The sequence below is a fragment of the Canis lupus genome, chromosome 18, assembly GCF_003254725.2.
Source record: "Canis lupus dingo isolate Sandy chromosome 18, ASM325472v2, whole genome shotgun sequence".
Classification (NCBI taxonomy): Eukaryota; Metazoa; Chordata; class Mammalia; order Carnivora; family Canidae; genus Canis; species Canis lupus.
Window position 1 is genome coordinate 17,077,735 of NC_064260.1, and position 27,883 is coordinate 17,105,617.

The 27,883-nt window shown below is 37.5% G+C and overlaps 2 protein-coding genes across 16 annotated transcripts in view; one reads left to right on the forward strand and one right to left on the reverse strand.

The window, feature by feature from the left end:
• The window catches only part of FBXL13 (F-box and leucine rich repeat protein 13), a 204,693-nt gene that overhangs the window by 56,289 nt on the left and 120,521 nt on the right, over positions 1-27,883 (forward strand). For all 14 annotated transcript variants that reach the window (XM_049096636.1, XM_049096633.1, XM_049096637.1 and 11 more), the window contains 2 exons: positions 16,163-16,258; positions 18,696-18,828. In XM_049096636.1, coding sequence (XP_048952593.1) covers positions 16,163-16,258; positions 18,696-18,828 — 229 coding nt within the window. The remainder of the gene's footprint in view (positions 1-16,162; positions 16,259-18,695; positions 18,829-27,883) is intronic.
• Positions 26,661-27,883, reverse strand: part of LRRC17 (leucine rich repeat containing 17) — a 29,146-nt gene continuing 27,923 nt past the window's right edge. For both annotated transcript variants that reach the window (XM_025449546.3, XM_049096658.1), the window contains one exon: positions 26,661-27,492. In XM_025449546.3, coding sequence (XP_025305331.1) covers positions 27,095-27,492 — 398 coding nt within the window. In that variant the 3' untranslated portion in view covers positions 26,661-27,094. The remainder of the gene's footprint in view (positions 27,493-27,883) is intronic.

Genomic DNA, 27,883 nt, shown 5'->3' on the forward strand with positions numbered 1-27,883 from the left:
AGGCATGTGGGGGATGTGGGTGGTCTACAGCAGGGTTGGCCAACTATGCCCTGAGGAACAAATCTAGCCCCTGTCTTTGTGTTGACTTTGAACTAAGAATATGTTTTTTTTTTTCCTTTTTTTTAAATTTTCAAATGTTAAATGTTAAAAAAAAAAGGTAAAAAAAAAAAAAAAAGACCATTTACCTTGTGGTGAACAGTTGCTCAAAGAGTTTAGAACATTGCTTCTTGTTCCACAAAGTCTAAAATATTTACTATCTGGTCCTTTTCAGAAAAAGTTTGCTGACTTCTAGGGGATCACTCTAGGTTAGTTGCTATAGGTTTGTGGGTAACACCCAGGGATTCAAAGAATTGGAGAAAATGCTCTGGAGTCAAAGACGTTTGCTTTCTACTTTGATAAACTATCTACTGGGCAATGACTGGAAGGATGTTTGCTACTTAAGAGTCAATATCTCCCCCTCTTTCTTGCAAACAGTACCTTGATTTGGTTCAAAAATTCACTCTCCATGAGCTTCAAGGGAAGGTTTTCCCACTCAGCCTCACCTGTCTATCAGATTATGTACATTAAAAACCATGATTGCCCACCAATTCCAATCTAACACTACAAAATTCACTAAAGTCTTCTTTTCCCTACTTGTAACTATCTGTCCTAGAGTGAGAAGCCTGGTTCTCATCTTCCTAATATTTTTACCTATTTGATCTGTCTACCCCCTCCTTATATGTACTAAAATCCCATTGCTGTGGCCTCCTTTCCTGTGCAAATACCCCCTTACAGTCTTTTGATATTGACATTTCACACAGGCTAGTCCCTGATCCCATGAGTAAATAGATGAGCAGCAGCAGCTGCTGCTGCTGCTTCTTCTTCTTCTTCTTTTAAAAAGATGTAGTCATTTATTTGAGAGAGAGAGAGAGAGAGAGAGAAGAGGGGGAGGGAGAGAGAGAATCTCAAGTAGACTCGGCACTGAGTGTAGAGCCCAATGCGAGGTTCTATCTCATGACCCTGAGATCATGATCTGAGCTGACACTCAACCAACTGAGCCATTCAAATGCCGATAGATGAGCTTCTTATATCACTAAACTCTACCTCCACCCCCTGTTGTGACCACCTGTTTTATTTCCCCTGGTGTCACCACTCCTTGACCTGACCACTTTCCCATGCACTTAGGCTCTAGTCCTGTGCCAAACTGGTCTTCTCACACTGTTGGGGCTCCCACATTCCACTCCATGCCCCTTCCCTACTGTAGCCCAAACCCCTCTTCCCTGCCTCACTTGGATGCCTGCTTCCTCCAGTGAAGTGTGGACATCAGCACTGGGGAGCCCTTCTAAGTGGACTCTAACTTTGCTTGGGCTCTAACACCCTCCTCTAGGAGACACAACTACCCACATTCCGTATAGATGCCTACTTTGTTAGCCCTACTAAATGGCTTTAGAAAGAGGAAGAGATCTACGTTCTCCATCATTCTTCTTTGTTCTTGGAGAGACTAACAGGCCTACCTGAAGGCCCATTATGTATGGTAGACCAAAGTGGGAACTTTTAATTTTTATTATATTTTATTTTTCATCAAGGGAAAGGATCTTTTCCATTTCTCCAGCCCTCAGGTATGGTCTCTTGGTTATGCTTCTCATTAACAGAGTCCTTGCAGGGTGACCTGGAAGTATGTGTGTAAAAGCATCTTGTAGATTAAGTGCTATCCAGTTGCTGAGGAGGTCTTACTGTTATTTGATGGTGCTTGCTGTCACATAATTCTGTCATGCATGAACTGTGTCTAATTTAGAAGATTTATACTGTAGCTTTTTTTCCTCTAGTGCCAATAGTGTCTGGATTTATTTTTGTTTGGTTTCCACTGTTCTTGCAGCAAGACTCCCACATGAAATGCATTACTATCCAGGCAATCTAACAAAAAAGTAGGGTGTGTTGGTATTGCTGGGGAATAGATTTAGTTCTCACGAAGTTCTTTTCTTTTCTTTTTTTTTTTAATGTTTTATTTATTTATTCATGATAAATGAATAGAAAGAGAGAGAGAGAGGCAGAGACACAGGCAGAGGGAGAAACAGGCCTCATGCAGGGAGCCCGACGTGGGACTCGATCCCAAGACCCTAGGATCACACCCTGGGCCAAAGGCAGGTGCTCAATGACTGAGCCATCCTGGGATCCCCAACGAAGTTCTTTTCTTTGAGAGCTGATCTGTCTCAGAGGCACTGAATTATAAAATGTTAGAATTTTTGTGCTGGAAGGAAGTTCATCTCTTCCACCAGGCCTCTCCACCCTGAGTCTGTGTCCCCTCAGTAACACGCCCAATGTTCTATCAGAGTCTGTGCATAGGCACCCCTCCTCCTCAGTCCGCTCCATTTTAGCTCCTCCTCCCTGTTCTTGTGTGAACACGTGTGCTGACACCCCAATCCCAATCTAACACCACAGGGGCTTACGGAATATGTTTAGTTCTCATCATAAGCATTGTCAAGTCTCTTCCTTTGGTACTCTCTTGTTTCGGAGAGCAGAGAATGACAAAAATCTTAGCGTTGTAGAGCCTTTGTGCTAGCACGGACTAGCCTATGGAGGCCTTTCCTTACCTAAAGCTGAAATCTGTTGGCTGCTGACCCTCCCATGGATCCTAGTTCTATCACTTGAGGTCAAAATGCAGATACCTGCTTCTGGTGCTTCAGTTTGCTGTCGGTATTTCATGCTCTCCTCATCCCAAGAACCACAAGTATACCAAGTGTCCGGCATCCCCACATGAGTTAGGAGGAGTGAGGAGTCGGCAGGGGTTGTCAAAAGTCTCAAACTCTAGGAAGACTCTTCTTGCAGTTGCCTCAGTATTTCTTAGTTGGGATCGTTACTCTCAGGACCCGTTTCAAGGGGCAGAAGTAGGCTTCCTTGCATTTGTAAATTATTTTTGTTTCGTTCTCTCCCTATTAGGGGTGAAAGGCTCTTCTCTCCTCTTTTATCCTCTACCCGACATCCCTTCCTTTCCCATGTGATGTGGGCTTTCGTTCCTCTTGCCCACTTCACTGTTTGTTCACGGGCCACTAAATGTGCTTCCTTCTCTTAAAAATCCAACCGCCCCCCCCCGCCACCGGCACATAGTGAAGAACTGATATATATTGCCTAGGATGATTGAGTAGCCTCATACTTCATAATTATATACAGTTTCAGTGGCCTATGGTTTTCTTATAACTTCCCCTTTTTCTCTGTCGCATATTACCAGATTTTTTGGTTAGAATGTCTTACACAGAACAACCACGTAGTATCTATGGAATTGAATTAGGAATCCACACTCACTTGCCCTGATATTCTTCCCAGGGTTTCATGTTGGCAACAGCCCATGTTCCCTGTGAAGTTATGTTCTAGTTTTTCCAAGTGCAAATACATATGAAGGTTTTTAAACTCTCACTATATATTATATAACAATGGCAAGACTCCCTAGGAGAAAGTATAAGTTCATGGTAGTTGCACTTAAATTCTTCACAAAAGATTATTCCACATGGAGATGTGGAACACCTGCCTTGTAAATATTTCTGGGCAAAGTTCTATGGAGTTAGTGAGGTATGGTTGTCATAGAATAGGGTAGGTACTTAGCAATGAGAATTGGTTCACTAGTGAATACATTAATAACTACATTTTGGAAAAGGCATTTAGGTGGTCTTCTAATAGCTCCTTTCTTCTTTACTATCTAAATAAGAATCTATATATGCCTCTCAAAGTGTGTCTCCACTTATGTAAGAATTTGCATCTAGAGGATAGGTACAATCCAATTAAGTATGGACTTCTTTTGGTTATGAATAATATACTTTTAAAATTCATAGCTGAAAATAATCACTGGGTAGGGAGAAAATAAACCTTTTAAATGTGACATTAAAGGGCAGCCCTAGTGGCTCAGCGGTTTAGGGCCTGCCTTCGGCCCAGGGAATGATCCTGGAGACCCAGGATCGAGTCCCACATCGGGCTCCCTGCATGGAGCCTGCTTCTCCCTCTGCTTGTGTCTCTGCCTCTCTCTCTGTGTGTCTCTCATGAATAAATAAATTAAAAATCTAAAAAAAAAATGTGACATTAAAGATTACATAATAGGAATACAGTTAGGAGCCTAGGATTGACTATCTGGCCACAAATCATAAAAGTAACACAAAATTTTCAGTATTCAGTGAATTGGCCTCTAGAGACTATCTCATCAAAGACCTTTGTTTTGTAGATGAGGAAACAGACTCAGAGGAGCTATAATGGGTTGAGTAATCCCCTCAAAATTCAAAATTCACATCCAAGGAGAACCTCAGAATGTAATCTTATTTGGAAATAGTTGTAATTAGCTATGGTGAGGTCATGCTTGATTAGGGTGGGTCCTAAATGTAAGAACTCATATCTTCATAAGAGAAAGGAGAGTGAGATTCAGATATTCAGATATACAGATACACATAAGAGGGAGGGCCATGTGATGACACAGGCAAGGACTGGAGCGATAGAACTCCAAGCCAAGGAATGCCAAAGGAATGCTGGCAACCACCAGAAGCTAGGAAGAGGCAAGGAAGGATCCTCCCCTTGAGCCTTCAAAGGGAGTATGGCTCAGCTGACATTGGTTTCAGACTTCTGGCTTCCAGAACTGTCACAGAGTACATTTCTGATATTTTAAGCCACTCAGTTTGTGGTAATTTGTTACAGCAGCCTTAGGAAACTAAGATAGTAACCTTCAGGAGTAGTGGTGCCTGAGGAATAAAGGCCCAGTGAATAAAGGCTCAGTCCACCTTGAGCAACTGTGCTCTTGTGTCCACTGCCTATATGTTGGGGGTACTTAGAGGTGCTCCCTTTATTGACTTTATGTCTTCATTAGTTCTATACAGTTTGCTGCCCTTAGGGCTTCACTTCCTGGCCTCCCTCTCCTTTAAGTTGTTCTTACACAATTCTTACACAGGTTTTTGTATCTCTTATACTCTCAGAAGTTTGGCTCTCTTCTACTGCTATTCTGTGCTGCTGCTTCTCTTTTCCAGGTTGCTTTTACCTCTGGGCATAGAACCTTTCATAATGCTTCTCTCTTAAAAAAATAATATACAAGTAGGGCTGCCTGAGTGGTTCAGTTGGTTAAACATCCAACTCTTTTTTCTTTTTTTTAAATATTTTATTTATTTATTCATGGAGACACACAGAGAGAGGCAGAGACATAGGCAGAGGGAGAAGCAAGCTCCCTGTGGGGAGCCTGATGTGGGACTGGATCTCAGGGCCCTGGGATCATGACATGAGCCAAAGACAGATGCTCAGTTGCTGAGCCACCCAGCTGCCCAAAGCATCCAACTCTTGATCTTAGCTCAGGTCTTAATCTCAGGGTCATGATTTCAAGCCCAGTGTTGGGCTCCACGCTAGGTATGGAGCCTACTTAAAGAAAAAACCCACAAATATATACAAATATATTTACAAATCTGTACAAGTATAGTTTTCAGGCCATTTGATCCACCATAGTACCTTTCCAGTGATTCCTGGCCATTTCAATAGCTGACTAAATTGGTAGCATATTTTTTCCTTTATGGTACATGTAGACAAAAAGGTAAAGTTTTTACTTTCTTGATAAAGTCCTTTAATGCACAAAAGTTTTATTTTTTTTAAAAGATTTTATTTATTTATTCATGTGAGACAGAGAGAGAAAGAGGCAGAGACACAGGCAGAAGGAGAAGCAAACTCTCCACAGGAGCGTGATGTGGGACTTGATCCCGGATCCCCAGGATCATGCCCTGAGTCAAAGGCAGACACTCAACCACCAAGCCACCCAGGTGTCCCTGCACAAAAGTTTTAAATTTTGATGAAATGTGATTTATATTTTCCTTCTCTGATCAATCCTTTAGTGTCATATCTAAGAATCCCTTGCAAAACCCAGAGTTATAAAGGTTTACCCCTATGTTTTCTTCTAAGAATTTTATAGTTCTTAGCTCTTATATTGGGTTGTTGATCCATTTTGAGTAATTTAACCTACTTTATAATCATATGAGGTAGGTATCCAAATTTATTGTTTTGCATTTGGATATCCAACTGTCTCAGCATCATTTATTGAAGAGACTGTCTTTGCCCTATTGAATGGCCTTGGCATCCTTGTCAAAAGTCAATTGACCATAGATGTATAGGTTTATTTATGGACCCTCAATCCAACTACATTTGTCTTTGTGTCTATCCTTATGCTAGTACCATGCTATTTTGATTATTGTAGCAGTGTAGTTAAGTTTTAAAATTGTGACGTGTGGGTTCTCCAACTTTATTTTTCTTTTTGAAAACTCTTTAACTATTTGGGGCATCTTGAAATTCCATATGAATTTGAAGATCAGCTTTTCCATTTCTGAAAAGAGAACTATTGGAATTTTCATAAGGTTGAATTGAATCTATAGATCACTTTGGGCAGTACTGACATCTTAATATTTTTCTTATTAACATTGCGTATTCCTTGAATATTTGATAGGATACTCTTGTAAAAACTCTCTGTGGGCCTATTGGTATTTTTTTGTTCATTGGTAGACTTCAAATTCTAACTTAGTTCCATTTATTTTTATTTATATTATGTCTTCTAGTCTATGAATATGGACTTAAGTTAGGTCTTCTTTAATTTCTTTTAATAATGCTTTATAGTTTTCAGTGTACTAGTCTTTTACCTCCTTAGTTAAACTTATTCCTGAGTATTTTATTCAAAACTGAGATTATTAAAATATTTTAGGCATGCAAAGAAATATAATGAATACTTGTGTAATCACCACACAGCTTAAGAAGTGAAGTTTACTGTAGGGTATTATGCTGAGTGAAGTAAGTCAGTCGGAGAAGGACAAACATTATATGTTCTCATTCATTTGGGGAATATAAATAATAGTGAAAGGGAATATAAGGGAAGGGAGAAGAAATGTGTGGGAAATATCAGAAAGGGAGACAGAACGTAAAGACTGCTAACTCTGGGAAACGAACTAGGGGTGGTAGAAGGGGAGGAGGGCGGGGGGTGGGAGTGAATGGGTGACGGGCACTGGGGGTTATTCTGTATGTTAGTAAATTGAACACCAATAAAAAATAAATTAAAAAAACAGAATAAAAAGAAAAAAGAAGTGAAGTTTAACAAATACAATTAATAATATCAATTACAATTAATATCGTAATCCTTAGAACCTGAGCATATGTTACCTTAAATGGCAAAAGAGTCTCTGTGGATGTGGTTAAGTTAAAGACTTAAGATGATAAATTTATCCTTGATAAATTTATCCTTGAGTGTCTGGGTGGACTCAGTATAATGACATAGGTCCTTGTAGGTAAAAGAGGGAGGCGGGACTTCTCATAAATACACCTCTTCAAGGGCTAGGTAGCCCCAGTGTCTCTAGTTTTTATGACCTAGAGATGTCTTCCAGGTCCTGAATGAGACACATACCTCCTTTACATGAAAATTACTGGGGATCTTCCTAGCATTTTGGGAGCTTGACCTAGAGGCCAAACTATAACCATTTGACCTTCTTACAGAAACAACAGAAGTGTTACTACATTTTAGATCAGAGAAATTAACTAGACAAGTGGACAAATAGTTATAGATCTAATCCCCATAGTATATGGAAAGGAAACTTTGGAGGAAGTGAAGTTTCTGTGCTTCCAGAGGCTAGAGCTTTTTTTGAAGCACTGAAAAATTCAGGGAAGATTTATTTCCTCACACTGATTTATTAACAATTAAGATATTTGATATAATTTTTCATTGTGATTGTGGATCTGTCAATTTCTCCTTGTATCTTTGTGGCTGTGTTATTGGAGGCTTACACATTTAGAATTATTATAAATCTTTAGAGAATTGTTTGAATTGTTTTCTTTATTTGTAATGTAGTAACCCTCTATATCAGATAAGCTTTAAAAGTCCTCCTGAAATAGGGATGCCTGGGTGGCTTAGTGGTTTAGTGCCTGCCTTTGGCCCAGGGCATGACCCTGGTGTCCCAGGATCAAGTCCCGCAGTAGGCTCCCTTTGTGGACCCTGCTCCTCCCTCTGCCTATGTCTCTGCCTCTCTCTCTCTCTGTGTCTCTCATGAATAAATAAATAAAATCTTTTAAAAAATCCTCCTGAAATAGATCCAACAAGAGGTGGTTGAGCATCAGCCTTCGGCTCAGGTCATGATCTCAGGGGCCCAGGATCAACTCCCTGCAGTGAGCCTGCTTCTCTCTCTGCCTATGTGTCTGCCTCTCTCTGTGTCTCTATGAATAAATAAATAAAAACTTTTTAAAAATTGTAAATATCCATGTACTCAACACTGAAGGACGTCAACATATAAAGTAAATATTAACAAACATAAAGAAGGAAATTGATAGTAACACAATAATAGTAGGGAGGGGACTTTAACGTCCTACTTACATCAATGGATAGATCGCCTAGAGATAAAATAAATAAGAAAACAGGGTCTTTGAATGACATGTTAGACTAGATGGACTTAGCAGATAAATACAGAACATCCCATCAAAACAACAGAAACACATTGTTTTCAAGTGCCCATAGAACATTCTCCAGGATATATCACATATTAGGCCCCAAATAAGTCTCAATAAATTTTAGAAGATTAAAATCATGTCATGCATCTTTTTTAACATAGTGGTATGAAAATAGAAATTATTTACAAGAAAAAAGTTGGAAACACATAAACACACAGAGAGTAAGCAACATTAGTCTTAGCTGCATATTTATGGATATGTCTCCTTACAGGAGACAAAAGCAAAAATAAACTTCTGGAACTACACTAAAATAAAAAGCTTTTGCACAGAAAAGGAAACCATCAATAAAATGACAAGTCAATTTACTGAATGGGAAATTATTTTAAAAAAGTTTAAAAGACTACAACAAAAACTATATGCCAAAAAATTATACAACCTAGAAGAAATGGATAAATTTCTAGATATGTATAAGCTTCCAAAAATGAATTAGGAAGATATAAAAAATCCGAACAGACCAATTTCTGGTAACAAAATTGAATCAATAATCAAAAAGCTCCCCCAAAACAGAAGTCCAGGACCCGATGGCTTTACAGGTGAAGTCTACTAAACATTTAATAGTTTAATATTCTCAAACTATTCCAAAAATAGAAGGGGAAGGAAAGCTTCTAGATATATTCCACAAGGTGAGCATTATCCTGACACCAAAGCCAAAGGAAATAAAAAAGAAGTAAACTATGGACCAACATCCCTAATGAACATAGGTCCAATAAAACCCCTCAGTAATATATTAGCAAACCAAATTCAACAATACATTAAAAGGATATTCAACATGACCAAATAGGATTCATCCTGGGAATACAAGGATTAATATTTGCAAATCAATGAATGTGTACACCACATCAGCAAAACTAAGGATAAAGTCATCTGATCATCTTAATAGATGTAGAAAAAGCATTTGACAAAATTCAACATCCATTCATGATAAAAATTCTCAACAAAGTGAGTTTAGAGGGACCATACCTTAACATAACAAAGGCCGCCATATATGGCAAACTCACAACTAACATTGTACTTAGTGGTGAAAAACTGAGAACTTTTTTTTCTAGGATTAGGAATAAGACAAGGATGTCCACTTTCACCAGTTTTATTCAACACAGTATTGGAAATCCTAGTTGTAGCAATCAGATAAGAAAAAGAAATAAAAGGCATCCAAATTGTTAAGGAAAAAGTTTAACTGTCAGTATCTGCAGATGACATGATACTATGCATAGAAAACCCTAAAGACTGCCAAAAATTTATTAGAAGTAGTAAATGAATAAGTTGTAGGTTATAAAATTAATATACAGAAATCTGTTACTATTTATTTATTTATTTATTTATTTATTTACCATGCAGGTGGGTGGGGGCCAGAGGGAGAGGGAGAGAATCTTGAGCACACTCCATGTGGAGCATGGAGCCCAATGCAGGGCTTGATTCCACAACCCTAAGATCATGACCTGAGCCAAAATCAAGAGTCGGATGCTCAACTAATTGAGCCACCCAGGCAGAAATCTATTGCATTTCTATATATTGATAACAAAGTAGCAGAAAGAAAAATTAAGCAAACAATTCCACTTACAGTTGTACCAAAAAGACCATAGTACCCAGGGGTAAATTAACCAAAGAAGTGAAAGACCTGATTTCAAAAACTATAAAACATTGATGAAAGAAATTGAAGATGACACAAACAAATGAAAAGATATACTGTGCTCATTAATTAGAAGAATTAATATTATTAAGGTATCTACACTAGAGCTTCAATGCAATCTGTATCAAAACACCAATAGTATTTTTCACAAAACTAAAGTGAATAATCCTAAAATTTGTACGGGACTACCAAAGACCGCAAATAGACAAAGCAATCTTAAGAAAGAAGAACAAAGCTGGAAGTATCACAATCCCAGATTTCAAGATATATTACAAAACTATAATAATCAAAACAGTATGGTACTGGCACTAAAACACATAGACCAACAGAACTTAATAGAAAGCCTAGAAATAAACCCATGCTTTATATAGTCAATTAATCTACAACAAAGGAAGCAAGAATGTATAATAGAGTAAAAACAGTCTCTTCAATAAATGGTTCTGGGAAAATTTGACAGCCACACACAAAATAACGAAACTGAATTACTTTCTTAAGCCATACACAAAAATAAATTCAAAATAAATTAAAGACCTACCTGTGAGATCCAAAACCATAAAACTCCTAGAAAAAATAAAGGCAGTTATTTCTTAAACATCAGTCTTGGGATCCTTGGATGGCTCAGCGGTTTAGCGCCTGCCTTTGGCCCAAGGAGTGATCCTGGAGTCCTGGGGTCAAGTCCCACATCAGGCTCCTGCATGGAGCCTGCTTCTCCCTCTGCCTGTGTCTCTGTCTCTCTCACTCTCTCTGTGTTTCTCATAAATAGATAAATAAAATCTTAAAAAAACCCAAAACATCAGTCTTAGCTGCATATTTATGGATATGTCTCCTTACAAGGAGACAAAAGCAAAAATAAACTTCTGGAACTACACTAAAATAAAAAGCTTTTGCACAGAAAAGGAAACCATCAATAAAATGACAAGTCAATTTACTGAATGGGAAAAGATATTTGCAAATGATATAAGGGGGATAGTAACCAGTAAGGGGTTAATTTCCAAAATACATAAAGAACTTATACAGCTCAAAACCAAAAAATCAAGTAATCCAGTTTAAAAATGGGCAGAGGACCTGGACAGAGATTTTTCCAAAGAAGATTCATGAAAGGATGCTCAACATCACTAATCACCAGGGAAATACAAACCAGAACCACAATGAGATATTACGTCTTTACAGTTAGAATGGCTAAAATAAAAAAGACAAGAAATAACAACCACTGGCAAGGATGTGGAGAAAAAGGAACCCACTGTTGGTGGGAATGTAATTTGGTGCAGCCACTGTGGAAGACCATATGAAGGTTCTGCAAAGAATTAAAAATAGAAAAATGATCCAGGATCCCTGGGTGGCGCAGCGGTTTGGCGCCTGCCTTTGGCCCAGGGCGCGATCCTGGAGACCCGGGATCGAATCCCACGTCAGGCTCCCGGTGCATGGAGCCTGCTTCTCCCTCTGCCTGTGTCTCTGCCTCTCTCTCTCTTTCTCTGTGACTATCCTAAATAAATAAATAAAATATTAAAAAAAAAAGAAAAGAAAAGAAAAATGATCCAGTAATTTCACTACTGGGGGACGCCTGAGTGGCTCGGTGGTCGAGTATTTGCCCTCTGCTCATGGCGTGATCCTGGAGTCCTGGGATCGAGTCCCAGATTGGGCTCTCTGCATGGAGCCTACTTCTCCCTCTGCTATGTCTCCCTCTACTATGTCTCTGCCTCTCTCTCTCTCTCTCTCTCTGTCTCTCATGAATAAATAAATAAATAAAATCTTTGAAAAAAACATTTCACTTCTGGGTATTTACCAACGAAAACACTAATTCAAAAAGATATATGAACCCGTGTGTTTATTGCAGGATTATTTACAACAGCCAAGATATGGAAGCAACCTAAGTGTCCACTGATAGTTGAATGGATAAAGAACATGTGGTATACATAAACAATGAAATAATACTCAGCCATAAAAAAAAGAATGAGATCTTGCCATGTGGGAAACATGGATTGACCTAGAGGGTATTATGCTAAATGAAAGAAGTCAGAGAAAGACAAATACCATATAATTTCACCTAAATGGAGAAACAAAACAAAACAAAACACCACAAAATGCAGAAACTCACTCATAAATACAGAAAAATGATGGTTGACAGAGAGGAGGGCATGGGGGGATGGGCAAAATGGGTGAAGGGGAATGGGATGTATTGGCTTGTAGTTGCAGAATGAATAAACCAGGGGAATAAAAGGCACAGCATAGGGAATACAGTTATATTGTAATAACAATGCATGGTGATAGATGGTACCTACACCTGTGATAAGCATAGCATTGTATACAGAGTTAATTATTTTTTAAAGAGACATAAGCAGAGGGAGAAGCAGGCTCCCTGCAGTGAGGCTGATATGGGACTCGATCCCAGGACCCCGGGATCACGACCTGAGCCAAAGGCAGATGCCCAACCACTGAGCCACTCAGGTGCCCCTATAGAGTTGTTAAATCCCTGTATTGTACACCTGAAACTAATGTAACATTGTGTGTCAACTATATTTCAATTAAAAAAAATAAATTAAGGGCATCTGGATTAGTCAGTTAAGTACCTGCCTTTAGCCCAGAGTCCTGGGATTGAGCCCCACATCAGGCTTCCTGCTTAGCAGGGAGTCTGCTGCTTCTCGCTGTTCTTGTGCTCCCCCCCCTTCTCAAATAAATGGGTAAAATCTTAAAAAAAAATTAATTAAAAAATAGACCTGAATTCCTGCTCTATCACACCTGTCTACATGTCATAGAGAGGGGTTCGTATAGTCTTTCATCCTTAATTTTCTCATTACAATGGGAATAAATATTATCTAAAGTGAAAAAAAATCCACCTAAAATACAATATTGAACATGATGAAGACAGATGAAAGGGAAGTTGATAGCTCTAGTAAATCAGAGAGAAAACATTAAAGCAAAAACATTATTAGGGATAATCTTTGTTTTCTAACCAGTGAATTTTGTTAAATTTATTGTTACTAGATATACCTGGATTCATAATCCTCTTCTAACTTTACACTATTTATCCTCTTTTTTACATGTTTCTTTTCTCCTTTCCTGCCTTTATTTATTAAATTTTAAAATTTGCTTTTTCCCATTTTTATGCTTTAGAGGATATGTGTTCTATTTCTACAATTTCAGTGCTTTCTCTTAAATATTTTTAACGTATGAATTTATGTCAAAATTATTACCTATACATTCTTTTTTTTTTTAAAGATTTTATTTATTTATTCATGATAGACATAGAGGGAGAAAGAGGCAGAGACACATGCAGAGGGAGAAGCAGGCTCCATGCAGGGAGTCCGATGTGGGACTTGATCCCGGGACTCCAGGATCGTGCCCTGGGCCAAAGGCAGGCGCTAAACCGCTGAGCCACCCAGGGATCCCCATACCTATACATTCTTCCTCATGATTACTGGAATTTAAAATACTAACTGATTACTCTCTCCAGTCTTCGAATATTAGTACTATCTAGGATTTTTACCCCAGCTTGTTTCCGTATCCCCCACTAGTCATATGTTTTTTAAGGTTAATGTCTTTACCTCTCTACTTAATTAATTTCTTTGCCCATCATTACTGTTTCCATCTCACTCTTTCTGATTCCAACGTCCTGTGGAAGCTCTTTTGTGAAGGGTCTATTGCAGATAAACTCTCAATCTCTGTCTCAGAGTGCCTTTCCTTAACGCTCATCCTTGAGTTGTTATTTATTTGCATGTGGTGTCTGAGGCTGAGAAGTATTTTCTGCTGACTTCTGGTTTTTGTGAAGTGGCATTCTTTCCAGATAATCTGGTTGAATTTAAGGCTGTCCTTTTCTTTTGGCCTTTTGCAATTTTACTACAATGCCATTGTATCTTTTGATTTTCCTGTTTGGGATTTCTTTTGCTTCTTGAGCAGGAGAATTGTTGCTTCTCATTTTCATCTGTTTTATTTTTTATTTTGTTTATATTCCATTCTCTCCATTATTTCCCTCTGGAAATTCTACGAAGATATATATAGAATGTTGGGCCTTTTTGTGGTATGTAATGCCTCTTAACCCCTTTTATATTATTTTATATCAGCTGAGTTTCACCTTTTATTTAACTCATCCATTGAGTTTTTAATTTCAATCATTATATTTTTAATTCCCATGAATTTTATTTGGTTCCTTTATCAATCTGTTCCGTCCTTTTGTGACAACAGCTTTTCTCAAGAATTTATTTTTCTAAGCCTTTTATCATCTTAATGTTTTCATAATTACTTTCTGACAATTTGATTAAAGAAGCTATTTATTTTTTGTCTGTTGTTGGCTCTTGGATTTTTTTTCCCTCATGTGTTTTGTAATTTTTATTGAAAGCTCATTTTGGGAGGAGGGATTAATCTGTAGGAATCCTATAAGGCAGGGTTTGAGGATGTGTCTCTTTAGAGAGATGGTATTTATTTCTGTCAAATCTCCTAGAGTTACCACTAGGTTATTGGAAGCTCTTTGCACGTTAATATATAAAATCCAGTTACAAATGTAATAAATTCAAATTTACCCCACAAATAATTAAAATTCAAATTCTAATCCACGTGATAGATAGTCTTTGGTTATAAATTCTTTGAGAATTTTTTTTTGTCCCGGGCTAAGTACCTTAGTTTTTTCCTCACCAATAGGTAGTAGTTGTTGTGGTTTTAACCTCTCTGTTTAATGATCCAGGAGTTCTCTCTCTATTTCCCCATTTCAAATTCTGTTTCTCTTTCTCTCTCTGATGCAGTTAGGACTTTTAGCTTTACACAGCCTGTAACTTATTCTGTCCTTCCATGGCCAGTGAAATCTGAATCTGTTTGTCATGAAAAGCAGCAGCCATCCCCACTGTGCCTTTATCCAGAGCAACTATAGCATGAACACCTTACTATGAGTCTGGATTTACAAAGATTGTGGGCCTGGATATTTTCTTTACTTTCTTAAAAACTCAGGTACATTTTTATAAAAAAGTTTGTTTTAGAGAGTAGAAAAGTAGTTGTCAGGGCCTGTGGGGTAGGGAAAGTAGGGAGAGGCTGGGAGAAAGGGTACAAACTTTGAGTTATACGATGTATAAGATCTGAGGATCTGATGTAAAACATGGTGATTATAGTTGATAATACTGTGTTGTATAATTGAAATTTGCTAAGAGAGTAGAACTTAAATGTTCTTGCCAAAAATAAAAAAGATAAATATGTGAGGTGATGGACATATTAATACATTAATTAACCTTAATTAGCATTAATTAATTAGCTTTAATTAATGCCAATTAAAGTGGATCCTTTCACTATATGTTCATCGAATAACTACAGTGTACACATTAAATATCTTTTTAATTTTTTAATTTTTATTTTTTTAAAAAGATTTCATTTATTTGAGAGAGAGAGAGCGCAAGCAGGCAGAGGAGAAACAGACTCCACACTGAGCATGGAGCCTGATGTGGGACTTGATCTCAAGACTCTGGGATCATGACCTGAGCTGAAACCAAGAGTCAGACACTTAACTGACTGAGCCATCCAGGCGCCTAAATATCTTGAATTTTATATGTCAATTACAGCTCAATAAAGCTGACATTTAAAAAATTTTTAAAGAAATCTTTAAAAGCTTTGTTATAGCATTGACTCATATTTTGTATCAAGAGAATTTGCAGATCTTCTAGTCTACCATTTTTCCAGAAATAGAAGCCAAGATGGGTTTATTGACCTTTCCTAGGCATCCTTTAACTTTGAAAAAGAATCTAGTTGAGATTGGCAAGCAATCATTGAATGTCTCCTATGTAGCAGCTACTATTTAGGAAAATGATTCATTTGCTAGCAGAAAGCCAGTTGCAGTCAGAAAATCTGCCTATCTTCCCCATCCTTCTGTGACTATCAGTTGCAAAGACCACATTGTATCAGAGGCATCATCAGATAAGTTCTAGTACTTTAGATAAAATTCCTATGTTCAGATAAAATTCCAGCACTTGAGCCCCAGCTGCTACCATATGGCTTACATTATCGTCATTAACAACAACAAAAAAAGGTAGGTGGAAGATTTGCACCTAAATTCACATAATTTTCAAAATTGTGTATTTCTCTTCTTTTGTTTAGATTTTCTACTACCTCACTTTAAGAGAATTAGTAATATGTGGTCAAGTTTGCCACTCCTGGATGTTGATGACACAAGCAAGCTCACTGTGGAACAGTGTAAGTAGACATGACTCAAAGCTATCTTCATTCTAGTTCTCAAAGGAGAACAGCCAGCTATAAAGCCAACTGTACTAGGGACTACTTTTTTCCCTGTTCCCCCAATACGACCACAAAAAAGTAGGTGCATTTGTTTCTCTTTTGTCCAGGCACTAGCCCAAAGGACAAGATAGAAAGATAATAATGTTATTTTTAAGAGAGAGATTATTAGTATTTCCTAATTTAAATGGCAGAAACAAATTGAATATTCTTTTTTGGGTGGAAACATATTGCCATTATATCTGAGTTAGACCTAATGTTGCCTAACTCAGGATGCTGTGGACATAAATTGAGGAGATGCAAGTAAAGTGCTTACTGTGGAGCCTGGTGTGTAAACAGCACTCAATAAATATTAGCTCTTATTTTTGGTTTGAAAAACATAAAGTAGCACAAAATATGGAGTAATGGGGAAAAAAACTGAGCATATAATAGGGCTAAAATATACAACATGTAAACAAAGCTTGAGTGTCTCTGCATGCACACAGACACACATACACTCTGGCAGTTTCTAGGATAGACTTCTAGGCTGGTACCTCTACACTACTCTTGTCATTGTACCATTTTTATACTATTTTTTTATACCATTCTTATAACCTAGAATTTCTCATTTCAATGAGACACTGGGGAGAGGTCTCAGCCAACAGCAAAAAATAGACATAAATTGTCCTTGATGTCTTTTCTGTTTCTTGGATGATACTTTAATCTCTGTAATCATTTCTGCCATCAATCAGTGTTGCAGTGGCAACATTTTCCCAACCACCTAGTGTCCAGTAAATAGCTGACTTTACCACCTCTCCTTAATAGCTAATGACCGAGCAGTAATGACATCACATGCTCAGGCCTGTGAATAGATGGCTGGAACCGTTCCACATAAATTCTAAAACTTAGACAAAGAAACTAAGGAACCACTCCACTCATAAATCAAGTCAACATCTTGACATCCCATTCTTCGCTTTACTATTCCACTCTCACCTTGTGCATCAATGGCAAGAGGAAAATGTGCCTGTGTCTCAACTAACCCATCTTAGCCACCAAATTTAATATTCCTGTCTTAAGTTTATTTTTAATTTAAGGCAGTGATATCCAATCTTCAGAATGCATCAGAAACATCTGAAGGGATTGTTAAAATAGACTACTCACTGCTAAATTTATCATTGGTTTAAAGTGATAAATATTTCTTATGTGACAGATTGGAAATATTACTTTTTGCTTTGGAAAACCTGTAAAAAATAAAAAAAAATGAGCCCAAATGATCAGAAGGAGAAAGAATATGTACAATATTAAGATCAGGACATATCCTGCAGAAGCCTGGTGGGAAAAGCTAGTACTTTTGCTACTTTTGCCCAAGATCTTACGAGGTAAAGTTGGAGAAAATATAAGCACATGTCAGTGAAGAACAAAGCCTGGGTAGGAAGTTAAGTTTCTTTATATTCAGCAAATTTCTCTCTCCACAATTATCCTTTATCTTCTATTAGTTTTACCTTCATTCGTGAGTGCTCAAGTGTGGCACAACTAGAACAAACATTTTAGCACAAAAAATAACTTTATTCAGAAGGCAGTGAGAAATTGGAAATTCAGGGGTGCCTGAGTGGCTCAGTTGGTTAAGTGTCTGCCTTTGGCTCAATTCATGATCCTGGAGTCCCAGGATTGAGCCCCATGTTGGGCTCCCTGCTCAGCGGGGAGTCTGCTTCTCCCTCTCCTTCTGCTCCCCACCCCCACTTGTTCTCTCTCTTAAATAAATAAAATATTTTTAAAAAATTGGAATTCATAAACTTAATCTTTTAGCTGAAGGACATTATTAATACTACAATATCAATGTTATTAATTAACTGGCCCTAGCCACTCGGAGTTTACATAAATCTCATGTGATTAGCTAGGTACACTCAGGTCTCTTCCCCAGACCTCCCTTCTCCAAATTATGAGTTATGAGAGGGCTACTGTAAACCTCTCACTCTAAACTGTCTTCTCTGTAGTGAAGAACTTAACATACAGTCTCTGCTCATGATTAAAGAAGCAGGCACACGTTCCTTATGAACCCAGGATGGGTTCATTGACTGAGTGGGGGGGCAGGCAGCCTTGGGGCTCACCTGGGATGATGGCAGGGTAGCCAAGCCACTCCAACAACAATCAACTCTGTTGTGGGGAAGATGCAAGACTCCTGCCCTCCCAGCTGTCGACCTGGACTGGACATTTGGAATCTGTTTGTAATTAAACATGGGAATGACCATGAAAAAAAAAATCTGTTTGTAATTAAACTCCAGAATGATCATGAACACAAAGAAATAAGTGAAAAGAGATGTGATGAAGAAACCTGTTTCTTGATGCTTTAAAAATATAAAAAATTTTACATGCAAAAGATCTTTCTTATTTCTTAATGTCTTTTGTTTATCCTTTTTAGATTGATTTTTCCAAAGTAAAAAATATAATCACAGATAAATATATAGTGTCTACTTTGCAAAGGTGGCGTCTAAATGTGCTGCGTTTGAATTTTCGTGGTTGTCTTCTCCGATCGAAAACCTTGAGATCTGTCAGTGAGTATGAGTATGTTTATTATAACTCTTTGTCTTGCTTTCCTATTTTTAATTAAATAAAATATAAATAAAATAGAAACCAGTTACAGTCATAGGCCATAAGAATGCCAATTAAAAACATTTAAAATGCTTATAGTATAATTGGCTCTCACTGGACTGTATGCTCTGGGAGCTGGTCCTTTGTCCATTCTTTTTTTTTTTTTATATTTTTTTAAAGATTATTTATTTATTTATTTATTCATAGAGACACAGAGAGAGAGAGAGGCAGAGACACAGGCAGAGGGAGAAGCAGGCATCATGCAGAGAGCCTGACGTGGGACTCGATCCAGGGTCTCCAAGATCATGCCCTAGGCTGCAGGCGGCGCTAAACCACTGTGCCACTGGGGCTGCCCTCCTTTGTCCATTCTTATTGACTACTTTTTTTTGCCTAGCATTTGTCTACCCATATATCCTCAATTCATCTACCAAAAAAAAAATATATATATATAGGAATATATTCTCGATTTAAAAATTCCAACAAGACAATTAAACAAAAACCTCCCTTTATTTCCCTCAAACCCATTTGCTTCTTCAAAGATACTCATTGTTACCAGTTTTCTGTTTTTCTAAAATACATTGACATGTATGTGACACAATTAAAAATTTTAACATGAAAGGAAATATTTTTTATATATTCTTTTATAGCCTGGAAATCTTTCCTTGTCAGTATATATAGAACAACTAAATTATTATTTTTTGAACAACTAAATTATTTTTAAAGACTTAGAATCATTTTCCATATTATGGATGTAGCATAATTTACTTAACTTTCTTCCTTCTGATAGACATTGAAGTTATTTCCAATTTTTTCCAAACAGCTTTGGACTTTCATTGTGACATTTCTTTGACTGCCTTAATCTGAGCTGCTACAATAAACTTTCATTAAAAAAAAAAAAAAAAAAAAGCTTTCATACACTGGGTGGCTTATAAAGAACAGAAACTTATTTCTCACAGTTCTGGAAGCTGGATGTCCCAAACCAGGATGCCAGCATAGTTCTAGAGAAGGCCCTCTTCTAGGTTATGTAGACTGTTGTCTTGAATCCTCACATGGCAGAGAGAGGGAGAGAGAGATCTCTGGGGCTTGCATAAAGGCACAAATCCTATTCATGAGAGCTCCACTCTAATTACATCCTGAAGGCCCTATCTCCTAATGCCATCACGTTGGGAGGTAAGATTTCAGCCTCTGAATTTGGTGGTGGGAACACATCCAGTCCATTGCATTAACCCATATGTTGTTTAAGGTGCATTTTAAAATTTCCATATATCTGGAAATGGAAGAAAAAATATATTTTAAAAAGTATAATCCATACTGATTTCAGTTAATGAGAAAGAATGCCGTAAACATATGTAGATATCAACATGGATGAGTCTAGAGATATATGAGTGAAAGTTGCAGAATGATACACATAATCTAATACTATCTGCATATAATTTTTCAGTGTGCAAAATAATAATATACTTAATATTTTGAAAGAATTTAAATAATGTATATTTAAAGGGACATACAGATATAGAGCAAAATACAAAAAACATGCATGGGAATTAAAACTCCAAATCAAGATAATGGTTACCCCTGAGGGGGACAGAGTTGAATGAAGTAGGGAAAAGGTTCACAAAGAGTTAGTTCCTCCCTCCCTCCCTCCCTCTTTTTCTTCCTACCTTCGTTCCTTCCCTTTCCTTCCTCCCTTTCTTCCTTCTTTAAGAGAGGGAGAGAGAGGGTCAGAGGGAGGAGAGAGTATCTTAAGCAGGCTCCACACCCAGTGGAAAGCCCAAAGAGGAGTTTGATCTCATGACCTTGAGATCATGACCTGGGCAGAAATCAAGAGTTGGACGCTTAACTGACTGAACCACCCAGGTGCTCCAGAGAGTTTCAACTGTACCTATAATTTTTTTTTTAATTGAAAAAGTAAAGAAAACATACAAAGTGGGATAATTCTGACTGATTACTGATGCTGAAAAAAGCTATAGCTTTTATATTATGTTATTGTATTGATGACATATTAAAGTATCTTCTTGGTTTTAACAATTTGACAGGTGATTCCTATGGGTTTTCTAGGCAGATCATTTATTTCCATTGATTTCTATTCTTATATCTTTTCTTTTTTATCATAAAAGGGTGTTGAATTTTGTCAAATGCTTTTTCTGCATCAACTGAATTTTTTTCTTCATTCTATTAATATATTGTTATTATGTTGAATGATTTTTGTATGTTGAACCATCTTTGCATTCCTGGGATCAATTTCACTTGTTCATGGTGTATAATCCTTATAATATGCTGCTGTATTTTCTTTGCTATTTTGTTAAGGATTTTTGTGTCTATATTTAAAAGGAATATTGGTCTGCAGTTTTACTTTCTTGTGAGGTCTTTGGCTTCATTGTCAGAGTAATACTGGTTTCCCAGAATGAGTTAGGGGCTATTTTCCCCTTTTCTATATTTTGAAAGAATTGGGGATTGGTGTTAATTATTCTTTAAATGTTTGGTAGAATTTGCCAATGAAGGGCAGCCCCGGTGGCTCAGTGGTTTAGTGCCGCTTGCAGCCCGGGGTGTGATCCTGGAGACCCGGGATCGAGTCCCACATCGGGCTCCCTGCATGGAGCCTGTTTCTCCCTCTGCCTGTGTCTCTGCCTCTCTCTCTCTCTCTCTCTGTGTCTCTATAAATAAATAAATAAAATCTTAAAAAAAAAAGTATTTGTCAATGAAGCATCTGTCCTAGGTTTTTCTTTTTTGGAAGTGTCTTGATTGCTAATTTAATATTCTTATTTGTTATAAATCTATTCAGAGTTTATGTTTCTTCTTGAGTCAAGTTTGGTAGCTTGTGTGTTCCTAGGAATTTGCCAATTCCATGTAGGTAACTTAATTTGTTGAGGTGCAATTGTTCATAGTATTTTGTTATAATCCTTTTCATTCCTGTGAAGAAAATAGTAATGCATGCACTTTCATTTCTAATTTTAGAAATTTTAGTCTTCCCTCTTGATTTTCTTGATCAGTCTAGCTATAGGTTTGTTAATTTTTGTTGATCATTTCAAACAACCAACTTTTTAGTTCCTTTTTTATTCTAGTAAAATATACATAAAAACTACTGTTTTAACCAACTTAAGTGTACAGTTCTGTAGCATTAAGTGCACTCACATTGTTGTGGAAACATCATCACCATCCACCTCCAGAACTTTTTTTTTTTTAAGATTTTATCTATTTATTTGAGAGAAGGAGAGAGCATGAGAAGGGTGAAGGGCAAAGGGAGAAGGACAAGTAGACTCCCTACTGAGCAGGGACCCCCCCACCCCCCACCCCCAAAGCAGGGCTTGATCCCAGGTCCCTGAGATCATGACCTGAGCTGAAGCAAAATGCTTAACTGACTGAGCCACCCAGGTGCCCCCAGACTTTTTCAAAAAGTTTTTTTTTTTTTTTAGTTGCAAAACTGAAACTCTGAACCATTAAATATTAACTCCCCATTTCTTCCTACTTCCAACCCATGGCAACTACTTTCTCCCTCTATGGATTTGACTACCTTGTATAAGTGGACTCCTGAATATTTGCTCTTTTGAGCCTGATTCCTTTCACTTAGCATCATGTCTTTAAGTTTCACCCATGTGGCAGCTCAAATCTGAATCTCCCTCCTTTTTAAGAGTGAAAAATACTCCATTAGGTATATATACCACATTTTGTCTATTTATTCAACCATCAGTGGACACAGGTTGATTCCACTTTTTGTCTGTTGTGAAATAATACTGCTATGAACATGAGTGTTCAAACAGCAACTTTGATTTTATTGATTCTATTGTTTTTCTATTTTTATTTTATCCCCACTTCAATCTTTATTAAACTGTTTGCATTAGATTTCTTTGCTTTTATTTTTTAGTTTCTTAAAGTGGAAGTTTAGGTTATTGATTTGAGGTCTGTATTCTTTTAAAATGTTGGCATTTACAGCTATAGCCTTCCCTAGGTTTCCTTTAAAAAAAAACAAAAAACTGTTTCCACGTAAATATTATTCCTGATGCCTAGGCACAAAGTCCACTGGGAAGTTTGGGATGGAGAGGAAATGGGCAACATGGAGCTGCAACTTGTATAGAGAATACAGAGAGGGCCAAAAAATGATCAATTCTGTACCATGCAATGGCATATGTTCATTATATCAGCTGATGATACATCTTATATATGTAATATATATTTCATATATTGTATCATATACATAGATATATCTTAGATGATTTATATTTTATCTGAGGTCCAAGAGAGCCAAAAATACTGCCTTAAGTTTTTGGTATCTTGTCGTCTATTTAAGAATATTAAGTATTTATCTGGGGCACCTAGGTGGGGTGACCAACTCTTGATTTCACTTCAGGTCGTGAGATCAAGCCCAGTGCTGGGTATGGAACCTGCTTAAGATTTTCTCTCCCTCTCTGCCTCTGCCCCTCTTACCAGATAAACTAGCATTTATCTGGAAGTGTAATTCTATATTTCTTAGTACAAAAGCTTTTATCAAGGAAAAAATTAAACATGCAAGCTTAAGTAGACCTTGACTTCCTAAGGAAGTAAATGTAATGCCTATCTCATCTTTTTGATATTTTAATTTACTAAAGATTTTTTAATGAAATCAGTTTTAATTCCAGCTACCCTGAGTATATCAAAGATAAAAACCCAATCTCAGTGATGTTTCAGCGTTTCAATTTTTTTTCCCCCAGCTAGGGTTAGTCAATCTGTTGGTGTGTCTAGAATTACACACTTTTTTGGCAAGAAGTTTGACTTTCTTATTGTTATATTTGAGGATAAATATTGGCTGATCATTTGAGCTGCTTGACTGAATGGCCATAAGAGTTGTACAAAATCCTTGCCTATAAAAACTTTGGAATGAAATTAAACTGTTATCTTAAAATGTTTAAAAGGCAGATGAAGGCAGGGGAGAACAATGCTTGCTATAATATTGGGACAATTACGTGTGCAGAGTATATGCTAAGACACTGTGGCAAACATTCGGCAAGGGTACACAAGTGATTTCTAAGTTCAGGAGTTGTGTTGTTGTGCTTTAGTAAAACAACTTTGACTTGTGAACACCCCTGTAGTTGCATGTTTATGTTTCTAGAATTTATAAGATATAATATTGAAATCGTTTTGAACAGAATTGTGAATTCATCAGTCTCCCTGCCCCATTCATGTTGTTCTTATTCACTCTAGCATTGATACTGATTTGTTAGTCACAGATTCCATCTTTCCCTCCACTCACCAACACCCCACACATCCTGAAGAAGGAAGCCTCGATGTCTCATAGAATCTAGGCAAGCAGGTTTTCAGTACTGAATTGCTTCTATTTGCCAGAGCTGGAGAAACAGATTCCTCAGAAACAGATGTTAATTGATCTAGGGTGTAAGCTCCAGAGGTTGAATGGTTAGGCATTAGGTCAGAGATGACTCAGATTTAGGAATCAAGAGACCTCAGCTTGCAGTGAATCTTATTTACTTTGGAAAAATTAGGGACTTTGAGGACTAGTGGGAAAGTTAAAACAAACAAAGCTTGAGTATTTGGATAAATACTCAAATAATATTTGGATAAATACTCAAGTGACATTTAAACATGTATATCCAAATATATAGATCTCTGGATTATCATGTTTTTGACTACCCCAAAATATAGTTATTTTTTAATCTCCTGACCTTCATCATCTATTGAACAGAAGGAAGGTCGAAAGGCAAGTTATTCAACCATCAAGAAATCGGCAAAAGATGTACCTAACTGTTTATTCCATCATTGATCAACTCTGTTTCGCTGAAAGGCAGAAACTCTGATACAGAGAAGGGGCAAATCCTAAGCTTTCAAAAATGTGTTTCAATTTTGGTCCTGGGAGATATTAGCAACTCTAACCTAGGTTAAACTTTTGGATAGTACAGATCAATTTCTATTGCAACGTGTTTTAGAGCTTTATTTCCAAATAGATCTCGTAGATGACACTGAATATAAAAAATCAACTAATAAAATCTTCAACTAGGCTCCAAAAATGGAACCAGAGAGTAGCTTGAGCCCTTTCTCTGAGTCTGATTTAATCTTCTCTCTTTTTCTAGAAGCCTTGTGTCCCCACTGTGTGCCTCAGTCTCCTACTGAGGTCCCATCCAGGTTTTTTCCACCATCAGACCTGAAATGGGTCCCGTGTCCTTAATATTCGACTCTTAAGTGTTCATGAACATTATGCTCTAGTAACAGATTTAACATCTGCCTTTAATACCTCAGTGAATAAGGCGAGGATTTCCATTAAGGCCCAGTATGTGCAAGTCTCTACCTCTAGTCCAAACCACTGGTAAAATGGGTAGAGTGGTTAGAGCCTCACAATCCAGAGTCATTTCCTGAACCACCAGCTCCAGCAATTTTTCCAGCTTCCCATTCTCTTGGTTTCCTACACATATTAATACAGTTAAGTGCCCTGGACCAAAGACTGTCTGCTGCCAACTGTCCTCATGGGTGTTTCTGGAGAAATAGGCTTAATTAACATTCTTGGTACCTGTTCCTCTCTTGGATCTGATTCTGCAAGTCCTGATGTGAGGCAGCCAAGGTCAATGGTGACGTTTAGAGTGCTCTGCAGCCCTCCACAGCAGGAAGGGCTGGGATGGACCTGAATGCTACCTCTGCTACCTGCCAGCTCTGTGACTTTGTCCAAGTTACCTAAACTCTAAGCCTTGGATTCTTCATCTAGAAAAGGGCAGGTAATATTACCTACCTCAGAGGGATCTTGGGAGAATTAGACATAGAATATGTAAAGCTTTAAGCACAGCATCTGGCATCTAGTCGGTGCTTAAGAAATGCTCAGTACTATTTGTCATATGCCATCTTCTCTGCTTTGTTAAGTATCAAGTAAGACCAGTTGCTAAACTTCGTAGGAATATTTTGATATAAGAAATGAAAATGTATTCAACTCAGTGTGAAAGGGAAATTTCTATAAAAAGGAAAAAGTGGCATTTTAAACTATATATATATATTTCTCTCTTTAAAAATTTTTTCTTGGCAGCCCCGGTGGCGCAGCGGTTTAGCGCCGCCTGCAGGCTAGGGCATGATCCTGGAGACCAGGGTTTGAGTCCCACTTCAGGCTTCCAGCATGGAGCCTGCTTCTCCCTCTGTCTGTGTCTCTGCCTCTCTCTCTCTCTCTCTGAATAAATAAATAAATAAATCTTTAAAAAAAATTAAAATTTTTTCTAATAGTACAGCTGTAAGAACAGCTAACGGGGCTAGTCTCCAGGTGTTCCCACTTTTTTCTGCTGATCTGCTTTCCTGGGTGAGCTAATTTTAACTTGCAAACCCAAATCATGGGGCTCCTCTTGGACAACACCTCTTACTCAGTTGCTTTTGAGATCACTGCCTCCTGTTTGCTTCTTTCTCATCCCCAATCCTGATGCTGGATTCTACTTTCATCCTTTGCTTTATGGTTGGCATATTAGCTTAGCAGAAAGGGCCTGAGCCCTTCCTACTGGCAGGTGGCTGCCTAGTCTGAATTCTGTTCAAAAATCAGTGCTATTTCCACATTCTCTAGTGTTTATACCTCTTTATTGCTCATGTTTCACACCATCTACAACTTCTTCAGAGTCCCATCTTCTGGCCAGTGTCTAATATAATTTCCAGATTCTCTATTTATTTGCTTGTGACAATTCTTCAGGTCTAGCTTGACAGTTTTTTACAAGAATCAGTGAAGAGTACTTGAGAATTTGGGTTTACCAGGATCTCATTTTGGGATGTACAGGAATCTGAAATGGAATTTTAGTCTATGTATAAGCTGACTTACTGAAAAAAAAAAAAAAATGGGAGGGGGCAGAGGGGAGAGAATGGTATTTTATTATTACTAAGCATTCATGTTTTCATTTTGATCTTTAGGTATACACAAGCAGCTATCACAAAGCATATAAAAATAAATCAAGTTTTTTTTTTAATTTTCAAAAAGCAGTAAAAACATTTATACAGGACATTATGAAATTCCAATGCCATCATTAGGACCCAACTTCCGCAGTTTACCAGTAAGGAATCATCACCAGACGCTGGTCTGCAAATAGGCAGGCAGGCAAGCAGGATGAAAGTTTTCCCTTGAGTGCTAGAATTTTCACAATAATAATACTAATAAGGGAACCTTCCACCTTCCTTTAGCCAGAAAACCCTGCATAAATAGGCAACACAGTTAATCACAATGTAAACGTACGGCTTTCTGACACCAGTATAGCAAATACAAAACTAGTTGCACTCAGAACAATTTCTAAGTTATCCCACTATAGTGATTCTTACACGTTGCTTTTTTGTTGTATGATCTCTGTGTATTTTTTCCCACTCGTCATCTTCCGTATCCTGGTCAAATGTTTCAGGGTATGCCGGTAATTTGTCTTTGGGGCATTCTTCAAAGTAAGTGCGGATATATTTTCCCAGAAACCACCCTTTGTATTCTTCAGGCGTTTTACATTCCAGGCCATTATAGTGGACGTTGTAGTGGTGCTTTAGCCAGTAGTAGAGGTAGTGGATATTGTAGTCACATCTCCAAGGGTTATCTCCGAGCCATAAGAGTTTCAAAAAATACAAGTCTTCTAATACTCCATAGTCAAAGTTTTGTAGACTGTTGTTTGATAAATCTAACTCTTCTAAATGTGTGAGTCCTAAAAAAGCAGCTAGAAACAGAAAATCTTTGTTAATGAACTGAATAGCTGGGTTACATCCAACTGTATGGTGTACTATAAGGACAAGTACAAAAAAAATAAGAGACTAATTCTCCTGGTTGAAAATAAAGAAAAAGATTGTCCTCCTTTCCTTTAACGCAGAGCATTTACTTTGGAAAACTTGTAATTTTAAGTACTTTATACTCTCTTTGAAATGTATACATATCCTTTACAAGACTACGAGGGCTTCTATCTAGAGCCAGGAATGACTTTCCCAAGGACTTGAAAGCCATCTTTGAAATGTAAACATCAAGGGAGATAGCAGCCCTATCTTCCAGTTTCTGTGGGACCCTATGGGCCTTGCTCCTAGTTGCAAAACTACCTCCTCATGTAACAATGGAAT